Raw genomic sequence first — 21,725 nt, forward strand, 5'->3', positions numbered from 1 at the left:
AAGTCAGCTTTGATTGTTCCTAATAAACTGTTTAACTGCTCCCCCAAGTGGATATTAAATTATGTTGTGGGATAATTAAATATATTCTTAATAAACTACAAACATAAAATTATATACTTTTATTTTGTTCTCACATTCTTTCTTGTAAGTCCTCCCTCAGAGTGGCACAGTTGAATGAGAGGCTCATTATGCAGCTCATTATGCAGGCCTTTGTCTTCTCAGGTGTAAATCACAATGATATTCATGATAGTTGACGCCTACTCGCATATGACTTTTACCAACAAAAAGTGTTTTAGAAAATTTAAATCAATATATTGTTTTCTGTGAGTGAGTAAACAAGATGATTTTCACATCATTCAGAAAGAAAAATTCTAGGCTACAAGCTCCAGTTCTCAACTTTTTCGGCAACCAATTTTATGTATGTGTTTTATTGCCTTATTCAAGTGATTTAACATTTTTAGTTTTTCACTAACCATGCATAACATTTTTTTTCTCAAAAATACAATCATGTACATGCATGCATTTCACATATTATTATAGCCCAGTTTGTGCTGATTACAGTGATATTAGACTTTACCCGTTTAGATATTTATAAGAAACTGAAAAAAGCACAAATGTCAGGGCATGACAAAACTTCTCAAGGCCCCAAAAATACCCTTAGACTCCAGAGGGTTAAACCATGCAATTGTTATTGTTTTGATAGTGCGCCCTCTAGTAGCAGGTCCTACAACCTGTACCTTTAAGTTCAACAAAAAAAAGAACATTGTCATTATTTTCTCACCATCTTGTCATTGCAAACAATTTAGACTTTGTTTTTCTTTGAAACACAAATAAAGGTATTTATTGGCAGGCAGGCAGGCATAATCTTCTGTTTGCTTTCTTCATTAAGTGAACGTGTCTATAAAGAATTGTATGGATTACTTTTTGAAGCTTGAACGTTTTGGTTTCCTTGACTTTCAATTATGAGCCGAAATCTCTCAGGTTTCATTAAAAGTGTTTGACATGGGTTTTGGAGAGGAATGAAAGTCTTACAGTTTTGGTGACAATGCCAATTTCTATTTTTCGTTTGAACTAACGTATAAACTTCACTTGTGTTTAGGCCTTTTATCCAGTCACGAACACCATTGATGTTAGAAATGGAGACATACTGGCAGCCCGTTGTGTGTTCACAGGAGAAGGAAGAACCACTATTACACAAATCGGGTAAGTCCATGTTCTGGCCTATCATTGATTCTTGTTTGAATCAGTGATTCAGATGTCTAATAGCATTGTTTAAATGTGTAACCAATGTCAGATTTCCTATGGGAGAGTTCAACTTTTATTTTTGTTCATTTATTCCCATGTAGAGTTACTGTGGCAGTAAGTGTGTTAGATGAGAGGTGGTGTTGTGCATGCAGTTCCTTTCACTGTGTTTGCATGGTGGTGGATTGGTGTGATTGTGTCTCTGACCACCTCTCTTTCTATGTCCATCTGATAAACTGACACTGTGAGACAGGTGGTGACTGTGTGTTTCTGTGTGTGTGGTGTTTAAAGAGTGATTAAACATGCAGCAGGTTGCCTCTGTGTTTCATCATATTCCATTTGAGCGTGACTTCTTGAACGTATGTGCGCCCCTGCCATGCCTGTTACCATGGTGATAGGGAGAGCACATAATAGTGCATTGACGCATCTCCCAGGAAGCCCAGCGCTCTCGCCCACGCACCCAACTCGAGTCCTCAAGATAACGATGTAAAGATGACTGCTGACGTACAGTCTGATCTTTGGCACCAAGAACTGCCCACTTACAGTATGCAGAGACATATGTACATACACACACACACACACACACAAATATATATGTATATATATATATATATATATATATATATATATATATATATATATATATATATATATATATATATATATATATATACGTATATTAAATAACTTTCATATTGATTCAATGGATTTATTGCATAAACAAAAAAGTATCATCGATTTCATTTTTTTTTGAATAAATCTTTGAAAAATCAAAATATGGATTTTAATTTTCAAAGGGTACATAACATGAACAGTTTCACCTAATCTCATGTTAATCTTGAGTACCTATAGAGTAGTACTGCATCCTTCATATATCCAGAAAAGTCTAAAAAAGTTTTATCATATTTATAAAAGAAAAATACAGCTTTCCGATTCTCTGGAAAAAGCAGAGCTCCTGGAGGCGTGCCTTCAATGAAATGACCAGAACACACAAAGGCACTTGCTACACTCCATGCTGCCCCCAAAAAACAAACTCCACCCACAGTTCATGTAACACTGGGTTCTTGGGGAAGCTGAACACGGTAAACTTTCTCTCACATCCAAAAACGCACTTATTTGGAGGCATTCTCGAACAAATCCCATGCAGCGCTGCCGACGATTTTGAAGCGCGTTGATGTGCGCGGTCTCGTTCTCCTCTGATCAACGTATGCTTTTCCAAGAGAAATGCTAATATAAGGACTTCCGTTCTCGTCTATGTTATTAAATCCACGATGAAAAAAAAAAAAAACAGCCGAAACTTGTACCAAAGAAAGTAAGATTTTCAGCACAAAAAATCTCAGTCATGTTTAGCATGAGAATCCATCTCTTTAACACTGTGAACAACTCTGAATACACGAAACACTATTGTACCCCCCCCCCCCCCCCAATGTTATTATAACCTAAAGATGCTATGTGAAAACATTTGAAACTGAAAAAAGTCATCTTGCCACTTTCTTGGAAAAGAAAACACATTTTTACTCAAATTAATCAAAATGGATTAAATGGATTTGGAACCAAACTCTTATTCTCTCCATGTTTCAAAGTGATCTATGGCTCTGTGTTGTTCTTTTGTGCGTGAGCAGTTCATGATCCATTTCTTGTCTTTTTAAGCTTTAAAGCCTCTCTGCATTCTTCCACCCCAAACCTCAGTGGTTACACATTTAAAAGTGATTAAATGAACTATTAGTATTGTGATATTACAGTTGTACTGTAAAACAAAATTACCATCATTATCATTATTATTTTATAGTCTCATTTTTATATAATCACAGGATTTTGGGCCAGATTGTGCTGTCATACAGAACACAGCAAACCAGGATCAAAAAGATACCAAAATTATTTTCAGAAAAAACTCACAGTTGTGACTGTGGACCACAAAACCAATATTAAGTATCAGTTTTTCAAAATTGAGATTTATAGATAATCTGAAATGTGAATAAATAAGCTTTGCATTGATGTGTGGTTTATTAGGATCAGACAGTATTTGTCTGAGATACAACTGTTTGAAAATCTGGAATCTGATGGAGCAAAAAAATCTAAATACTTAGAAAATCATCTTTAAAGTTGTCCAAATGAAGTTCTTAGCAATGCATTTTACCAATCAAAAACTATGTTTTGATATATTTACGGTAGAAGATTTACAAAACATCTTTATGGAACATGATCTTTACTTAATATCCTAATGATTTCTGGCATAAAAGAAAAATCTATGACTCATACAATGGTTTTTTTTATTTTTTTGTATATTGCTACAAATATACCACAGCAACTTAAGGCTGGTGTTGTGTTCCAGGGTCACAATTACAATTAAAATTACTTTTTTCTTTCTTTCTTTTTTTTCCAAAATCATCTAATTATGCAGAATTTCTTTATTGTGATGAAGGTCTGAGTGAAAAAAAGAATGTGTGGGACATTTTTATTCATTGGTTTTGTAATAGGAGTAAGCATTGCATAAATTGAATGGAGGCAGATGACTATGAATCATGCTGTTCTGACACCGATTGGAATGCAACAATGCAAAAATAAAGTTTGCAAACACTGCAAGAGTTTCATGTTGTTTCTGACCAAAGTGGCTTCTGATCTACGCATAAAACAACCAGAAACAGTTTACTTTTTCATGATATCTAAGGGTGCACCTAAGAACAAACCAAAATATATACTGTATCTCCTTTATTAATTAAGCCGCAAAAACAGTGGAAACAGGAGTATGCAGTTTTGAGAGGGCATTTGGGTGTGTCATTTGAGTTAAATACAGTTTGGTTGATTTTTTGCAGTTTAATTGCAGCTTTGGCGCTGTATTTTAGTAGTTTGTTCATGTGTCATTGTTTCCTTCCTCACAGAGGCACCTCCAATGATGAGATGTGTAACTTCTACATCATGTACTACATGGACAACACCCGTGCTGTGCCTTACATGAACTGTGGAGATGACGGCAGTAGTGAACTGTTCCGGAACATCCCTTCTGAGGCCAATATTCCCATCCCGGTCAGTCCAGACCATATGATGTCCATGAAGCATGAGTCAGCTCCTCAGAAAGGTACCATCCAAAAATAGACAGTTGAAGATTTTACACTATTAGTGGGCAGTATGACTTATTATAATATGTCTTAAAATAAGTCTTATAATATGGGATGAATGCAATACTTTTAGGGTTAATTTAGTAAAAACCAAAATTCACTTATATATATATACTTACTTGTTTCTTGATTTCCACAGACGTTGTGGAGCTGCAGGAGCCCAAGAGAGAAGAGGAAGTTCTGGATCAGGGTAAGATGTTTAAAAATATTTTCAAATTACAGAGATAATCAAGACTGAAACACACAATCACTGCTTGAATACCACTGCAAATCTCATTTGACAGACACAGTGGCTGAATGACATTCTTTTATCGTGAAAAACACAGTGGTTTAATGTTCAAACTGGAGTACAGCTCATAAATAAAGGCTCAAAGACATGTGTGTGTCAGATAAGGGAGATCAAACCGGTTTTTAGTGGCATGAGCCTTGATAAAATAGATGCTAAATTGACTTTTACCTGTTGTTTGAACCTACATTTTTGTTGGCAGTTTGTGTACACAACCACCCTATAATGATAAAAATGCACACAGTGTTTTTGTTTTATCCCTATAAATAATATCCCTTTTCTCAGATCATTAGCATTTAAAGAGTATAGCAACAAAACGGGCTGCTGACAAATTTTAACCAAATTAATGTTATAGGATTTTCATTTAGACCTTAAAGAATCAATTAAACGTGTAGAAAATGTGCTTCCGATGACTCCTTTAAGAGTTGTGAAACTTGTGAAATATCTTTCATCAATCATTGTACTGTTTGCGAATGTAAACCCACATCTCAAGTTCCTGATCATGTTAGTTTGGGATTGTATGTATCTTTGCAGCATTTTAGCAGGCATAACTTGTCAATAAGACACAAAACTGTTAATAAGCAGTCAAAGATTATTTTCACTCTGGTAAGCTCTCAGATAAACTCAGTGTAACTACACATTGTTATTAGATATTGTATGTTATCACCAAACCCCTGTTTTTCACTAGTAAAACAGGTGAACAGATAACTACTTATCCACCACAGTTCAAACATGAGACTGCATTCGAAGCGTTTTATCAACAGTTATTTATACATGTGTGGTGGGAGGCATATATGCAATGCCAGCAGTGGGCATAAGTGTTAAAGTAAAACAAATGTTTCATTCACATCATCAAAGACAGGTTTAAAACACTCATTTTTAAGTTATTACTGTTTGGGGAAAATATCAGCATAACTTGACTTCAGGGAAAATAATCATGCATTAAAAATAGTATATCATGACCCATTTAGCCATCTTGAACCTGCTGAGAGCTCGCTGGCACATCTAAGAGATTTCTGTGCCTGAGTTAAAAACTGAATCTGTTAGCATCTAATTTTTGGTAAATTTAATCCCAAGACTGCTTATAATTAGCTTCATAACAAATGTATATACCTTTCTAGTGGAAGGCTAGGCTCTGAATCCTATTTATGCTTAGAAAATGGCTGTGTATAGTGTTGGATTGGTCCTTTCCATATTGCGGTATTTTAATGTTTTTGTTTGTTTGTTTTTTACTGAATAGATTTCAGAATGTTATGTATTCGCACAGCTCCCTGTAGAGACCAAACAGTGACTGAATTTGCCCATGCATTACTCACTTCCCAATCCCCTCCAGAATACTTTTGGCATTATTTGAGTCCAAACATGATTGAAAAAGATAGATCTGTCATGCATGCTTTCATTTGAATGGATTGTTGTTCTACAAACAGATGTCATTAATCATACTTATTTCTCTAAATAAGTATGGTTTTGTTAAAGTGGAAATGGAACTGGATTATGTGTTTGAGAAATGTGTAGAGACTTGGCTGTATTTGTTTAAGCCACAGCTGTTGTGTGGCCAGTAAAATACCTTGTCTTTTGTGCACACTGTGCCCTGAACCTTGGGGTGCGAGTCAAGATGAGTTGAAAGGCAGTTTGTTACTGAGAAACAACACATGGACCAATATCCAGTAATCGTTCTAAATTAGTGTAAACTCTCATTTGGTTATGCTTATTGATTATGGAAAGTCAGAGTGGATTAGATTCTGAGCTGGTGAAATGAAATTACCAACAGAGTAGAGTGTGTTGTGTGAACAAAAGATCAACCGGCAGTTCGTTAAAAAGCATCACGGTTGCACTAAATTTCCTATAGCCGCAGAAAGCATTTTACAATTGCCTTTCAATGAAAAGAGCTTTTCTCAGTTTAGTGAGTGTTTCTAGAGCCTACACAGAGGCGGCATGCATTAGGTGTATACTTCACATCTTCTAATCACCCACAATCCTTTGCACACAGTCCCTATTCACTGGAAAATGTAAGAAAAAACTATTCATCACCGAACTGGCTCAAGGTCATCATGAACGTTAAGGAGTTGTCATAAGAGAAGTTGACAAAAATGGTACAGAAACCTGGGCAATGCTTAAGGGATTTGCTTATGATTACAGAAGCCAGACTTTAAACCAAAGTAGAGAAGCTAATAAATGCTTGTTCTGTGGTGAAGAAGTGCTGTTTGGGAGAACAAGGGAGAAATGCCAAAAACAAAGACATTTAAACGGATACTCCACCCCAAAATGAAACTTTTGTCGCTCCAAACCCGTAAAAGCTTTGTTCATCTTCAGAACACAATTTAAGATATTTTTGATGAAAACCGGGAGGCTTGTGACTGTCCCATAGACTGCCAAGTAACTTACACTGTCAAGGTCCAGAAAGGTATCAAATATTTCATCAGAATAGTCCATCTGCCATCAGTGGATCAAACGTAATGTTATGAAGAGATGAGGGTACTTGTACTCAAAGAAAGAAAAAATAGGGACTTTATTCATCAGTTCGTCTCTCCACATCACCGTAGCACCATTTTGGAGAACATCTGCTGGACACAAGCAGCGTACGCTCTTCTGGGTCAGCTGTGCCGCAATAATATGTTTTCACCGTGTATTTGAAAGAAAACAGCACATCCTTGTGGTGCGGCCTGAAGAGTGTACGCTGTGACACAATGATCCTCAAAGTATATGTGCCTGGCATCTTAACATATTTATCATTGAAAGCAGGCGTCTGTCAGCGGATCCGTCTGAGTATATCAAATACATATAACACCAGCAGCACGTCCTCCTTTCCTCCACTCCAATGGCTTTCTCACTTTTCTATTCACACCACCATTCCTCTCTTGTCTTTCCGCTTCTCCTCCTCTGTTTCCTCCTGTGCAGGTGACCTCTATTCCCTTCTCTCTAAACTGCTGGGGGAGAGGGAGGACGTTGTCCACATGCATAAGTACAGCCCCGCAGATGCGGCCCGAGCCCAGACACGTCTGATGGCAGAGATTGATAGCATAATGCAAAAAAAAGAACTGGGCTGGCCACGTTTAGACTACAAAACAAAAGAGGATGCAATTCTGGTGAGGGACAGAGTTCACAAGTTTCACCAGTTAGAGTCCACCGCCAGCCCCTCGAGGAGCAGGACGGTACCCGCCAGACAGCCGACCACAGGGGCGGCTCCGAGGGACCAACCAGGTGGGTTTCGGCCTTGTTTCTTACCCCAACAAAAAGCAAGGACATAAATGTATCAAATATCTCTATCAAGTGCTGTCTGGATGTTGAGCTTTCAACACATAGGCCACAGTGTCAAATGAGACACGAGCTTGTCTCCCACATATCCATTTGTTTTCCATTTGAAGCCTGTTTCCACCCATCTCATTGCTGTCATTTATATCTTTGGTTGCAGAGAGTGTTTGCTTAGCGTGTAATATCATAGCATGTGGTTTTAATAATTCTCTCATATGGAACATGAGAATTTCCTATAGAATATATTTTAAATTAAATTAAATTTATGCATTTAGCAGACGCTTTTATCCAAAGCGACTTACAGTGCATTCAGGCTATCAATTTTTTACATATCATGTGTTCCCGGGGATTCGAACCCCCAACCTTGCAATTGCTTGCTTGCTAGCGCAGTGCTCTACCAGTTGAGCTACAGGAACACATATTTCAAGATGCATCAAAAGCTTTCATCGTGTTGGTAAAAAAGATCACCCCTGTGAACAAGATGAGTTATTTTTGTTGGATTTGAAGAGAAAGTACACAACAAGTGTATAGAGTTCATTCAGAAAATATTCAGACGCTTCATCTTTCACATTGTCATGTTGCAAGTATTCAAACTCCTTAACTCTACTTTCTCAGCAATTACGGCTTCAAGTCTTTTTTGGTATGATGTGACAAGCTTTGCACCCCTGGATTTGATCATCAGTGGACAGTGGGCAGGCATGTTCAAGTTTTTATTGGGTTAATGTCCAGGCTCTGACTGGGACACTGGGATTCTGAGTTGTAGCTTCTCTTTCATCATCTGGGGAGTGTGTTTAGGGCCATTGTCCTGTTGGATAGTGAACCTCTAGCTCCATCCGTTGGTGTCTGTCGTCTCTGCTATGAAGCCCAGATCTGTGCAGTGTTGTCGTTCTCTAAATTTCTCGCATTTCCACACATGATCTCCGGAGCTCAACCAAGGTTTTCTTACCAGCTGCTCCGTTTGGCCAGACGGACAGTTTGGTTGCATCAATTTACTCCATTTAAGATTTATGGGGGCCACTGCAGCAGAGTTTTGTAGATTTTCACAAATTTGTGCTGCAACACAGTCTGTCTCTGAGGTCTACAGGCAGTTCCTGTGACCGCACGACTCAGTCAGAAGGCTTCATCCTAAGTAACGCTGCATATCTTGGCAGTCACATCAACATGCACCGTCGAAGGCCGTCTCAGTTTGAAGGGTCCTTGGAAGGCAGCCTTTGTTTCACATCCTTCACTTGGCATAGTTTAAAAGCATATTTTAAAACCTTCCGTCCTTGAAACACCCACAATCCTTTGTACATATTCCAATTCACGAAAAAGAAAAATGAGGCAGCACTTTGCCTCCCTCTAGTACTTGATGAAATGCCAGAAAATTTTTTTTTCAGAGATTGTTTTTTCTTGTGTTTAGACCACACATGGTTTTTGCCACGATATATTTTTCTAGTATTTTCTAAGGCTGTCCCTTAATAGTCGACTCACCTTTAGTCGATCACAATTGTATAAGTCACAGAAAAAAATAAATAAATCCAAAGGAGGTGGTGAGGTCACGCAGTCTGTGATCTGATCTGGTCTGTGTGGTAATACTGTACATCGATGGGCAGAACATCCAAACGCTTGCATATCATTTATGGCTTATCATCTGAAATAGGTTAGTAGCAGCAACTTTCCATGGCCGCTCAATCTAATGTTAACCTAGAGAAATGTGCACTGTTCAAGTGTCTGTGTGGAGTGTGTAAGCTGAACAGGACAGATGGAGGCGCTGGAGCACTCACTTGCTCTTAAAATACTCCTTCACTTTTGGTCATATAGATGTTTGAAGTCAATGGAGTCAGCAATGTATATTTAGAGAAAAACTGATATAAAGTTTATCATTTAAAGATTCCAAAGCAAAATCACCCTGCAACATTACATCTTCCCCCCCACTTCTTTTCTTAATATTCATTACTAGATTAGATTTGTTGTCATAAATAAGCATTCAAGTAAGAAAGACAAATAGTAAAAGGTAAAAATCACGTAATTATGTTTATTACAAATAAATAGATTATTAATACTACAAAAGCAGTTCAATCAAGCAGTGAGTGATTCCCTCTTATTTTTATTGTTTGATTAATTAACATTAATGAGACAGATGGTCTATATTAAGACATGGTGTAATGCACAGATCTAGTGTAATGTTACACATCCAATATTTTTACACAAAAGTTCCCCAAACGTTCACTTAAGACATAACAGATTATGTGTGATTATGTGAATAACTAAATATTTAGCCTACTGTAAATCTGTATATGAGTGGCATTATGAGAAGTGAGTGGAGAAAGAGTACTCCTCTCAGAAAATGTTCAAATAAAGATACTTTGCGATGTTTAATTACTATTTGAAGCACTGGGATCGCTAGACTAGGGCTTAAGGAACTATACATTTTTGTGAAAACCTCAGAGTCGACCAAAATCAAGTTTTTTTTTTTTGCCCATAGCTCATAACTTTTCATTTTGCCAGTGCAGGTCATATATTTGGACTCTGTAAAGACTTTGTTTATTTTTGTGTACTCACACTAAAAACTAAACAAAAAATTGTGCTTTTGTAAAATAATAAAAAAGGAAACATGCTTTCTGCTGCTTCTCTCCCTTTGAACTGTGTATACTTGCCTTATAGACATGAAAAAAATATCTATATCTATAGAGAGTAAAATGTCTACTTTTAAATGAACCAATTTAAATGTAAAACAAAAATTTTCATAATCCTTATGGAACATGTATACAGGCGGAGATGACGGGTCAGTGTCTCCAACTTCATCTCTTAAGCCGAAAACAAAGAAAGCACTAGTTTATCAATAAATAAAAATGTTAATGCAGCCTCCTTACTGGTTTTCCTGACTTTCCTGACTTCCATAATCATTACTTCTGCCATTGTGCAGTGGAAAGCTTTATGCGTGCACTTATTAGGTGATTTAAGTCTAATTATTATGATTTAAATGGTTTATTAATGATAATGCGAGTAGTCTACTAATGCCTAAAATGAAGGTTTGGGAATTGTTTGAAGTTTTCCGGTTCCACTTTCACCTGACAGTTCTGGTTCCTGTTTATTACTTACTGTAAACTTAATTTAAAGTTTGGCAATGTCAAAATTTAACATGTATCACAGTATATTTTCATGTTCAGGTTCCATTTAAATTAACTATTGTCTTTTTGCTATCTTTCCTTCATTGAATGCAGTGTTGCTGGAAGGTAGTAAGTAATGTTGAGTAATGCTAGTCCATCAGTCAGCATATGCTTCAAAGTTGATGTTTTCTACACTATCAATAACGTTTTGCTTTTTAAGCAGGAATAAGCTGGTTGGCCAAATAGGGACTTATGGGCTGAGACACTTATTCATTTCCCTTAAATTAATGAACTATAAACTGTTATACTTCTAAACATGTATACACACTCTCCATAAAGCCCCTATTTTACAAATAATAATGCAGTCAGGAGATGGTGCGATGCAATCAGTGGATTCCACATTTTTAAACATTTAAAATGCATTAAAATAAATATTTTCTATCACTTTGTTTATCACTCTTGAAATGACCTGTACACTAAATACCTATCCCTCATACTTTCATAACAATAGCAGTCTATTTATTTAGTGGTCCAAGTTGAAGTCAGTATGTATATTAATGACAGTATGGGACAGGTATAATGTAATATAGTGTCGGCAGGTACTGCGCGCTGATGTTACATGCACAGTCAGACAAAACGAAGTGCACAGTTATCAAAAATTGTTTACACGTTGGAAACAATGTGTTCTGTAGTTAAAGAGCCAGGGTGGTGTTTCTGTTATTCGGGTTCATGACATCCTTTCTGGGAAATGCAGAATCATCAGAAAACTGGCTCAAGGCTGCTCACAGTGCTTGGTCACGTGTCGCACCAGGACTGTTTTAGAAACCAAAACTTAGAAATTACTCACGGTTCTGGTTCTTTAAAAAAACAGTTTTCGGTTCCCAACCCCAGTCGTGGGTAGCCCTAGTGTTTTCAGGTGGATATTTTTAACATGTAACAAGTGGACTTATTAGAGCGTCTCATTCTAGCATTTAATGCTGAGAAGAAGTGTGGCCTGGAGGCCTCAGAGGAACTGATCTGGGAAGGACACAGCTTTACTAGCATGCAGCTTTGAGAAGCACACTTTGTTTTTGTATGTCTGCCTTTTCAGCTATTAGACAACAGTTAAATGTACCACAGATGGACTCGAGTCGGCAGAATCAATAGAGAGGGATGCACCTTATCTAAATTGTAAAGTGTTATGACATGAATACTTAGGACAATGTAATTTTTCTTTTGAATTTACTGTTTCTATTGTTGTTGGTCATACAGCGGTGGAAATATATGCAATGCAAACGTGTTTAATTTAATATGCATGTGTTTTGTGTTAAATTTTATTAGTGAATGTGCAGAATTAATATATAATTAATCATTCATAAGTCATATGCATTTCATGAATCTGTTTTATTTGGGACGTGTCCAGTGTGTCTTTGACTTGATGCTTTGGGAGCTATTATAATGAGTGTCATTCATCAGTGCACTTGTGCTGTCATTTGAAACTTATCCTAAACCAGATCCCAATCCCTGAACAGCTCGATTTAACTCATTTGTTGTCTAAGTGTGTGGCTAAAACTATAGGTTTAATGTTTTGTTTAGTTCTAAATTACAAAACATCTTTTAGTGGCAATTGTTTTATAATTATCTTACGAAATACATGTAACGGCGTTACGTATTTAAAATACAGTAAAATAAAAGTAACAGTATTTCGTTATAATTACATTTTAAATAAGGGGTAATCAGATTACAGTTGCAGCCGAAAAGTATTTTAGATTACCAAAGTGATGGGATTTTAACCAATCCGGCAACTGATTCTCCGTTGAAAAACAAAACAAAAAAATGCATGCAGCAGCCTGTTCATATTATTAAGTTACTTCTATTCTTAAATTAATATTGAAATTGTTTTGCCCAACAATTATTTCACAGTGCATCAGCGCAAAACTGACTCTGCGAGGTACAGATTAAGCAAGCTCTTCAAATGTCTTTCAAAACAGGTTTATTGATTATAGGCCTATATTTCTATTTATTTATTTATTTATTTATTTATTTATTTATATTGCACTAGCCTATATGATCGGCCACAAGATGAATATATTGAGGAAGTAAATTAAAACATTTAGCTACTGTATATACCATTATCAGCATATGAAGTAGATTTGTCTTTCATCGTCTCTGTGTGCTTTTAATGCAGTGTCAGATGCAGAAAGCACCGTCAGTTTTTACTTTCACTTTCTAGTGAATCGACTGAGATTAAGAGGTTCACCGCATTATTCTTGTGAAAAGTTTGCACGTTGCTTGTGTGATATCCATTGGCTCGCCTTCCTGGTTTAAAACAAATATTTACTACCCTAGTGCCTGCTCACTTTTGCCCAGGCCCACCCAAAAAATACAATTCTGGCAACGCTACTGGTTTGGTGTTTCTGGATTCGTCTTGAAGCTTGGAATGCAGCATGAAACAGCAATGAATTCATTGTGTTCAAATCAAATTTCTATTGATTGGAAGATTTAAATGACATAAAAAAATGTGTTGCTCATATAAATTCTGTGGAAAACTTGTTAAAAATAAAATGCAAAGAAAACACGAATCTTATCGCTTTTATTTAGAGTTGGAAAGCATAAAAACAAGACATCCAGTTAATTTGTTCCTTTGTGTGTTTCATAATTTAAGTATTTCAAAGTTTTCTAAAGTATTTAGATAAAGTTACTAAACCTGAGTAATCTAACGAAACACATTACTGATTACTTTTTAAAGTTTGCATTTTGTAATCTTAAGTGAAATACATGTTTAAAGTAACCTTCCCAGCCCTGTTCATACAAAAATTGAGTAGAGATTGACTTGTGTCACTGTATTTGGTGTGTGTGTGTGTGCTATTGTTTTTGTGTCATATCAGGACACAACTCTGTATAATAACATGGGTATGACACGGGTATTACAAGGAGAGGGTGACTTATGATGATATAACCCATGTCCCCATTTTTCAAAACACTTATAAATCATACAGAATGAGGTTTTTTTTGAGAAAGTAAAAATGCACAAAGTTTCCGGTTAGGGTTAGGTGTAGGGTCGGTGTAGGGCCATAGAAAATACAGTTTTTACAGTATAAAAACCATTATGCCTATGGGATGTCCCCACTTTTCACAAAAACAAACGTGTGTGTGTGTGTGTGTGTGTGTGTGTGTGTGTGCAGGTGCTCATCTGGTGGAGGTGTCAGACTGGCCCGAGGCAGATCTGAAGCTGGGACAGGTGTCTGGTTTGGCTCTCAACTCTGACGGTGACCTGATCATCTTCCACAGAGGAGATCACACATGGGGAATGAAGTATGATATGGAATATAAACCCACTCAATAAATAAATATGGAATATAAACCCACTCAATAAATATTTCTCAACTAGAAGCTCAGAGAAACAGAAACATTGTGTGTGAAGTGATGAGCTGATGTTCATGAAGTTGTCATTGTCTGACTGTTAACAATGTTACTGTACTGTGTGATGAAAGGTCATTTAAACATCGTGAACTATAGCTTAAAAGAATAGCTCACCCAAAAATGAAAACTGTCATCATTTGCTGCCTGTCATTCAACCCCATGAGAATTGTGTTCATCTTTGGAGCACCGTTAAAGATATTTTTAACGTTTCATAATAATATCATTCATTTTTTCAGTCCGTTGCATGCAAAAATGTTCAAGCTTTAAAAAGCCATTGTAAATATAATCAAGCGGTTTAATCCAAATAGTCTGATGAGATTGCTCTGTATGTTGAGAAGATTTCATTTCACATATAAACACACATAAAGTATAAAGAGCACATCAAATATGAGGAACAGTTTGAGGAAAAGGAAATTATCACAGGTTTTTATTTTTGGGGTTAACTATTCTTCTAAAGGGGTGAATGCTGCTTGATGATGATGATATGATCAAGTTGTTTTCCCTTTCAGCTCCTTCGATTTCAATGGCGTCTACCAGCAGAAGGATCTGGGTCCGATCCAGCAGTCCACAATCATGGTGGTGGATCCAGTCAAAGGAAAAGTGCTCAAAGCTTCAGGAAGAAATATGTAAGTCTATGAGTTTCTGTTATTGCACCATGTCTGCAATTCATGCTAGTCGCACAATGCAGCTGTATTTGCACTGTAGACCGATTGTGTTTTCACATGCAGAGTAGACGACATTATACTTCACTGTGTTTCCTATCTTTGATGCATCAATGGTTGTTTGAACAGGTTTTATATGCCGCATGGGATAACTACTGACAAGGACGATAATTACTGGCTGACGGATGTAGCACTTCATCAGGTAAAGACGCTCAAATGAACTCAAGAAACAAGAAAATTAATGTAAAAGTGTTTCTTCGGAGGGCAGGGAATGCATGTATTAATGTCTATCAAATCATGATTTTTTTTAGAGGTCCAGAAAAAAATAAGAACTATCATTGGAAAAGTAAACGATGCAATTAAAATGAACACCATAGTGGTCAAGCTAAAATAATTTATCTGTATAAAAACATTGTATAATGTATATGGCATAACTATGCAACTCAAGCACCTTTTTCCTCGATATATAGGTGTTCAAACTGAGCAGCGATGGTAAAGATCGCCCGCTTCTGGTCTTGGGAGAAGCCTTTGAACCAGGAAGTGACAAGACACACTTCTGCCAGCCAACAGATGTGACCGTGGACCCTGTTACTGGAAACGTCTACGTCTCGGACGGCTACTGCAACTCCAGGATCCTCAAATTCTCACCAGAGGGCAAATATATCTCACACTGGGGAGCAGGTACACTTACCATCTGGTTACCAATGGTTTCATGTTCACAAGAACGTGTTGAGATTGATACAGCCATGAGAAACACCTGCTAGTTTCTCATCCGTTCTTGAATTTCTCTTTAAGCATGCTTCTCTTTGTCAGTGATTTCTTGATTAATACTCATTCTCTGCGGATGGCTCAGGCTCCTCGGACAGGAAGCGGCGCGCCTCCTTCTTGATCCCTCACAGTCTGACCTTCCTGCCGGACAAACGGGAGCTGTGTGTGGCTGATCGAGACCACGGACGCATTCAGTGCTTCATGGCAGATACCGGCGAGTTTGTGAAGGAAATCAAAAAAGAGCAGTTTGGAGGAGAAGTGTTCGCCATCGCATACTCGCCTGCCCAAGGTATGCGTGAGCAGATCACTGTCGATTTATCAAAATATAACATTGAACGTGCACTGTCTAATTCACCTTTGATTTATAATGTGAACATAGGTGGTCTCATCTATGCGGTGAACGGAGTGCCTCCAGATGGGCAGGTCGCCCCCCTTCAAGGCTTCGTTATTAATTATTCAACTAAAGAGATCCTGGATTCCTTCAGTCCAGACACACAGGTGCTGGTCACAGCTCACATTTACACACTCCTGCTGAACACACATTTAGAGGACGCATTTATTAATTTACCTAGTAGATGCTTTAAGCCACAGCGATTTACCATATTAGAAACATTCTGTATGGTGGCAGAAGAACATATTGTGCTTAAAACAGGACCAAAACACGTCTTGTTATGAGTTGGCTTATCCTGTGGTGATCTACAGTAATATCTGAAGCTTTTCTCCTCTGTTTCTCCTCCAGGAATTCAAATTACCACACGACATTGTCGTTACAGCAGACGGGAGCGTCTTTGTAGGAGACGCAGCATCAGATTCAGTCATCAAGTTTGTTCAGTCTGCAAGTAAGTTATCACCATTTTGCTACACATCGCAAGAAATCATGTTCTCACTGTTAGTTATCACAGGTAGTTACATGGGGAATAACTGACAAACCAGAAAACTTTACCAAAAAATCCAACTTTTGATGGAAAACACTCAAATATTGAGTTCATTATAAATAACATTTGACATTTTATGCTGTGCTCCAAGTTACTGGGAGCCTGCAGTCTTATCCTGTGTTTTTGTCTGCTCTAACAGCACAAATGAAAGCTAAAGATGGTTTCTTCTCATTTCAGAGGCAGAACATCGCTCGGTTAAAAAAGGAGGAATCGAGGTCCAAGAAATCGAAGGTAAATAGTTTGAATCGTCTTCATTTTTCATGCTTCACTGGGCCAGTCACAAGTGGACAGTAGTGCAGGACGTGTCCCAATATTTCAGAACTCGTGATCCCAATCAATCATTGAATCATGAATGTTGTGATTCAGACTGTTTCTCAGTCAGTAATACAGTATTGGGATACTTAGGAACAAACAATAGTGCTGTTTAATGATGCTGTCATTTGGTGCAGGTGGAGATCTGGAAACAAAATCAATATTTAAGCCAAGATCCATCATATTCAGAGCATCGTCTGTGTGAAATCAGTTTTAGTGAATCATTTGTCAATTGCTTTTCACGTGCATGATGATCTAAATTAAATGCTCCTTTTTAATGCTGCCTTTCTTTTAAGACTTCCAAACACAGTCTGATTGTGACTGTTGGGCAATTCTGTAAAGAAACAAAGTGAGCCTTACGGTCTCTTGAAACGAATAGTCAATGCGGTGGATGGTTGAAGGATTTGTTGGACCTCAGAGTATCTGTGATGCTTTTATTGCAACAATTGATTACATTATCATATAAAGTCCTTCTGTGAAAGACTAAATGGGTCAAACTCTCAAAAGCAGCCAGTTTTCCATTAGTAATATTTGTTTCCCATCTGATGTCTTTCAGAAACGGAAACGTTTGTGCAGGCCGATCTGAGGCCGATAGCCAAGCTCCCAGCTCAGCGTCCAGTAGCTGCTGTGCAGAAGATGCAGGAGCCGTCTCAGAAGCAGCTTCAGCAGCCAGCGGCTCCAGAGGAGAAGCAGACGAGCGAGACCGCAGCCAATCAGAGCGCTCAGGGCATGTCGACCGCCATCATCACCACGCTACTGCTCGTCCCACTGGTGCTCGTCATCGCCGCCGGTGTCTGTATCCGCTGGAGGAGGGGACGCATGTACACTGGTAATGGTGGAATATGCTTTTCTCCCACGTGTTGTTGTGTGTGGGATTGTTTTTGATGGATTTCTACTTTTTCAAGATGATTGTCAGGTGAAGCTGGAGCCTTCAGGATCAGCAGGAGGAATCCTGGGTAAAATCAGAGGTAAGAGAGCAATTCCAGTGGTATTTTATATAGAAAAGAGAGAAATGAATAACCCAAAAATGACAATTGTCAAGTTATTTCAAACCCATAAGCATTTTGGGTAACACTTTAGCATAGGGACCGATTCTCACTATTAACTAGTTACTTATTAGCATGCATATTATTAACATATTGGACGTTTATAAAGCACATATTCTACATCTCTTATGTCTCTAACTTAACTACTTCAGACAAAAGTCGTAGTTAATGGTTTGTTAATGACAAGAATTGGACCTTAAAATAAAGTGTTACCGATTTCTCTTCTGCCATCACTGAGTTTAAAAGCTGATAAAGAGATCGTAAAAGTACTTCATATGAATAGAGTTATTCAATCAAAGTCTTCAGAAGAAACAGAAACACTTTATATGATGACCAGATATCATTTAGGCTTTTCTTCACATACAAACACACATTCAGAAAGCACATCAGACACGGTGAAGCTCAAACACGCTCGACACGTGAGGACAAATGCAGTTTTTATGTCTTCAGTAGTTTCAGGAGTTTTTATTCCACAATCAGTGTTGGGAAGGTTCGTGTGGAAATCTAATAGATTACAAGTTACCCTGTTTAAAATGTAGTGGAACTATTTCAGTTGCTTTTTTGGTCACACTTTATTTTAGGGTCCAATTCTCACTATTAACTAACCATTGACTTTTGCCTCAATTGACTCCTTATTTGCTGCTTATTAATAGTTTATAAGGTAGTTGTTAAGTTTAGGGTATTGGGTAGGATTATGGATATCACCTTTATTTATTTATTTATATAGCGCTATAAACAAAATACATTGTGTCAAAGCAACTGAACAACATAATGCCTTTATATATGTCATGCATTATATGTACTTTATAAGCACTTATAAACAGCCAATATGTTAATAACTGACATGCTTATAAACAAAAACTTATTAGTGTGAATTGGACCCTATACTAAAGTGTTACAGCTTTTTTTTAAATAATGCTTACATTTGATTACTTTTCTCCATTTCTAGTGAATGTTTTCAACTGTTAACCAGTTAATCACCTCTCAGACAGATTTGTTAAAACATGTTAAAAAACTTAAGAATAGCACGGCTTTAAATGGCACATCCTAAACAGGCAAAGCAACAACTTAATTTCATTCAACATATCCTAGCTTTGTAATCTTTAACTTTTAATTTTTAATGCATCGATTCACTGCTATCTCCAGGAAACTAGTGAATATCATGTAGTGCACACCTAGCATTAGATGCTAAGACGGTCTCTTCCTCACACTCAGGCAAAGCCGCAGGAAGCTTGAACCTGGGGAATTTCTTTGCCTCCCACAAAGGCTACACCCGGCAGGGCTTCGACAGACTCAGCACCGAGGGAAGTGACCTGGAGAAAGACGAGGAGGACGGCACCGACTCTGAGAACGAGGAGTACTCCGCTCCGCCTGTCCCCGGACCCTCGTCCTAAAGAGCCCACACCTTCTGCTAGTGCTGTCGGGATCTACTTTAATCCCCTGTGTTTGTTTGTATCGACTGCTGAAACATTTATCTGGTGTGAAAACCTACGACTGCCACTTTAATTGATGCTTTTAAGGGACCACGCGGAGATTCAGAGCACTGGTCAATTTTAGGATAAAGACATTTGATGATTAATTTTTAACAGGAGGGTAAAGCTAGATTATTTATTTAGTTTTAATGATGAACAGCAAGTCAAATCTCTTCCAGTAATTTATAGCAGTGCAATTAATATATAATTGATCCAGGCATTTTGTGTCATAACATTTCTGTGTCTGTGCCTTCATGTATTTCGCCTTCTGCAGCACCTATATATTACTACAGATGTGCCACATATTTAAGAGCTGCTACTGTCACCTGTGATTTGAGTTGGTTTTTGCTTCTGATTTAAAGAAAAAGAAAAAAAAAAGATGATTACAAGGCTGTATCTACTATATTTTCAAAGCTACTGTGCGATGTGTCTGATATTTGTTGTGATACTACGGTTTTATTGCAAGAAAACTATTTTCAGTAACGATGTTATTTGTGTAATAAAGTGTCTGCAAAGCATCAGCTCTTTCTACCGGCTGTGTGAAGTATCTTCATGCACACTGAGAGAAAGTTCACACTTCACAGCTTATCAGGGGGAAACTGTGGTTTGGGGGAAGAGGGTTTCAGATGTCTCGTAGAAATACAGTACACAGGTCTATATTCTGTTTAGTTGGAGGCACTCTGAACTCATTCAGACTTTTTTAGCCGATCAAGTACTAGAATTAAGAAATAATGACCATCAATTAATATCACTACAGTACACTAAAAAAATCGCACATATCAACATAAGAAATCTAGTTTTTACCATGCACATCTATAAATGAATGTGTCCACAAATGACCCACTCATAACATAATTTCACAAAAATGGGTAGATTAATAAAATAGATTTGTAAAGTCTTACAAATGTTGTTCAGATAGGAAATATAAATTAAAACGAGCATTCCAATACATGTGTTGAGATTTAGATGAATGAATGACCATGACTTTAGCTGAGGGGTTCATGTAAACCTGTCCCTGTGCTCTTGTTTTTAATAATCACTTTCAGTTTGTATCGTTCGAGGCCTGTTAGCGCGAGCCTTTGTGTTTAATATTTCGAGTCTGTCTCAACACACGCTCGCGGTCTGCGCGCTTAACCACTCGTTTGCATGCATGACACATTTCCTGTATTTGGCCCAAGTGTTCAAGTGGACGTGAAGACCGTGAATGACTGTTAAAAATACTCAAACTTATGGTCCTGGCTTCTTGAGAGCGTTTGCACGCGACAGGACGTAAGCGTGCGTGACTTAAAAACACCAAAGCACAGCATTAACGCGCACTAAATCCACTCTCCTCATGTTCTGGAAGAAAAATCACGTTCTCACAAGATTCCAGAATAAGTTAAAAAAAAATGCATAATTAAATATTACATATATTTTGGTAGTATGTTGTACATTTCACTTGTGCAAAGATGAAAATATGTAACTGTTTGCAACTGCTCTTTATCATTCACAATGAATAAATTGTGGTTTCCGTTATAGACACTCGTGAACATTTAGAAGTTTATTGTTAAATGTAAAGTGTTGGAAATCAAAATCAAACTCTTAAAATAAAGCTAAGTATAACAATATAGGTGTGATCCATCGGTTAATGAGAAGTTCTACACACTTGTGGTTTTGACACTTGGCCCAAAATACAGGAAATACGTCATTTTAGACAAGTGGTAAAGTGCAAAGAGCATAAGTGGGAGTTTTTGGACGAGCTGTAAGTGTGAAGAACGTTTCATTAACCAGTGGGACACATTTAAAGGGATACTACTCCACCAAAAATGAACATTTAGTCATTAATCACTTACCCCCATGTCGTTCCAAACCCGTAAAAGATTTGTTCGTCTTCAGAACACAATTTAAGATATTTTGGATGAAAACCGGGAGACTGCCAAGTAACCTACACGGTCAAGGTCCAGAAAAATATAAAATATATCACCAGAATAGTTCATCTGCCATCAGTGCTTCAACCGTAACATTATAAAGAGACAAAAATACTTTTCATATGAGAAAATATGAAATATCTGTATTTCTCCACATCACCGTTGCACCATTTTGGAAAATATGAGCTAATTTCACAACATATCTGTGCATACATATGTGATACTCTCCAAAA

General features: G+C 37.4%; 1 protein-coding gene across 4 annotated transcripts in view; it reads left to right on the plus strand.

Annotated features, from left to right (window-relative positions):
- pam (peptidylglycine alpha-amidating monooxygenase) overlaps positions 1-20,106 on the plus strand; it is a 37,007-nt gene extending 16,901 nt beyond the window's left edge. For 3 of the 4 annotated variants that reach the window (XM_052567219.1, XM_052567218.1, XM_052567220.1), the window contains exons 12-26: positions 1,100-1,203; positions 4,122-4,318; positions 4,498-4,548; positions 7,543-7,845; positions 14,153-14,282; positions 14,900-15,016; positions 15,182-15,254; positions 15,523-15,733; positions 15,906-16,109; positions 16,200-16,318; positions 16,560-16,659; positions 16,933-16,986; positions 17,624-17,896; positions 17,973-18,035; positions 19,329-20,106. In XM_052567219.1, coding sequence (XP_052423179.1) covers positions 1,100-1,203; positions 4,122-4,318; positions 4,498-4,548; positions 7,543-7,845; positions 14,153-14,282; positions 14,900-15,016; positions 15,182-15,254; positions 15,523-15,733; positions 15,906-16,109; positions 16,200-16,318; positions 16,560-16,659; positions 16,933-16,986; positions 17,624-17,896; positions 17,973-18,035; positions 19,329-19,507 — 2,178 coding nt within the window. In that variant the 3' untranslated portion in view covers positions 19,508-20,106. The remainder of the gene's footprint in view (positions 1-1,099; positions 1,204-4,121; positions 4,319-4,497; positions 4,549-7,542; positions 7,846-14,152; positions 14,283-14,899; positions 15,017-15,181; positions 15,255-15,522; positions 15,734-15,905; positions 16,110-16,199; positions 16,319-16,559; positions 16,660-16,932; positions 16,987-17,623; positions 17,897-17,972; positions 18,036-19,328) is intronic. The other variant, XM_052567221.1, reaches the window with a different exon arrangement.
- The last annotated feature ends 1,619 nt before the right edge of the window (positions 20,107-21,725 follow it).

The sequence above is a fragment of the Carassius gibelio genome, chromosome B10 (genome assembly GCF_023724105.1).
Source record: "Carassius gibelio isolate Cgi1373 ecotype wild population from Czech Republic chromosome B10, carGib1.2-hapl.c, whole genome shotgun sequence".
NCBI classification, from domain to species: Eukaryota; Metazoa; Chordata; class Actinopteri; order Cypriniformes; family Cyprinidae; genus Carassius; species Carassius gibelio.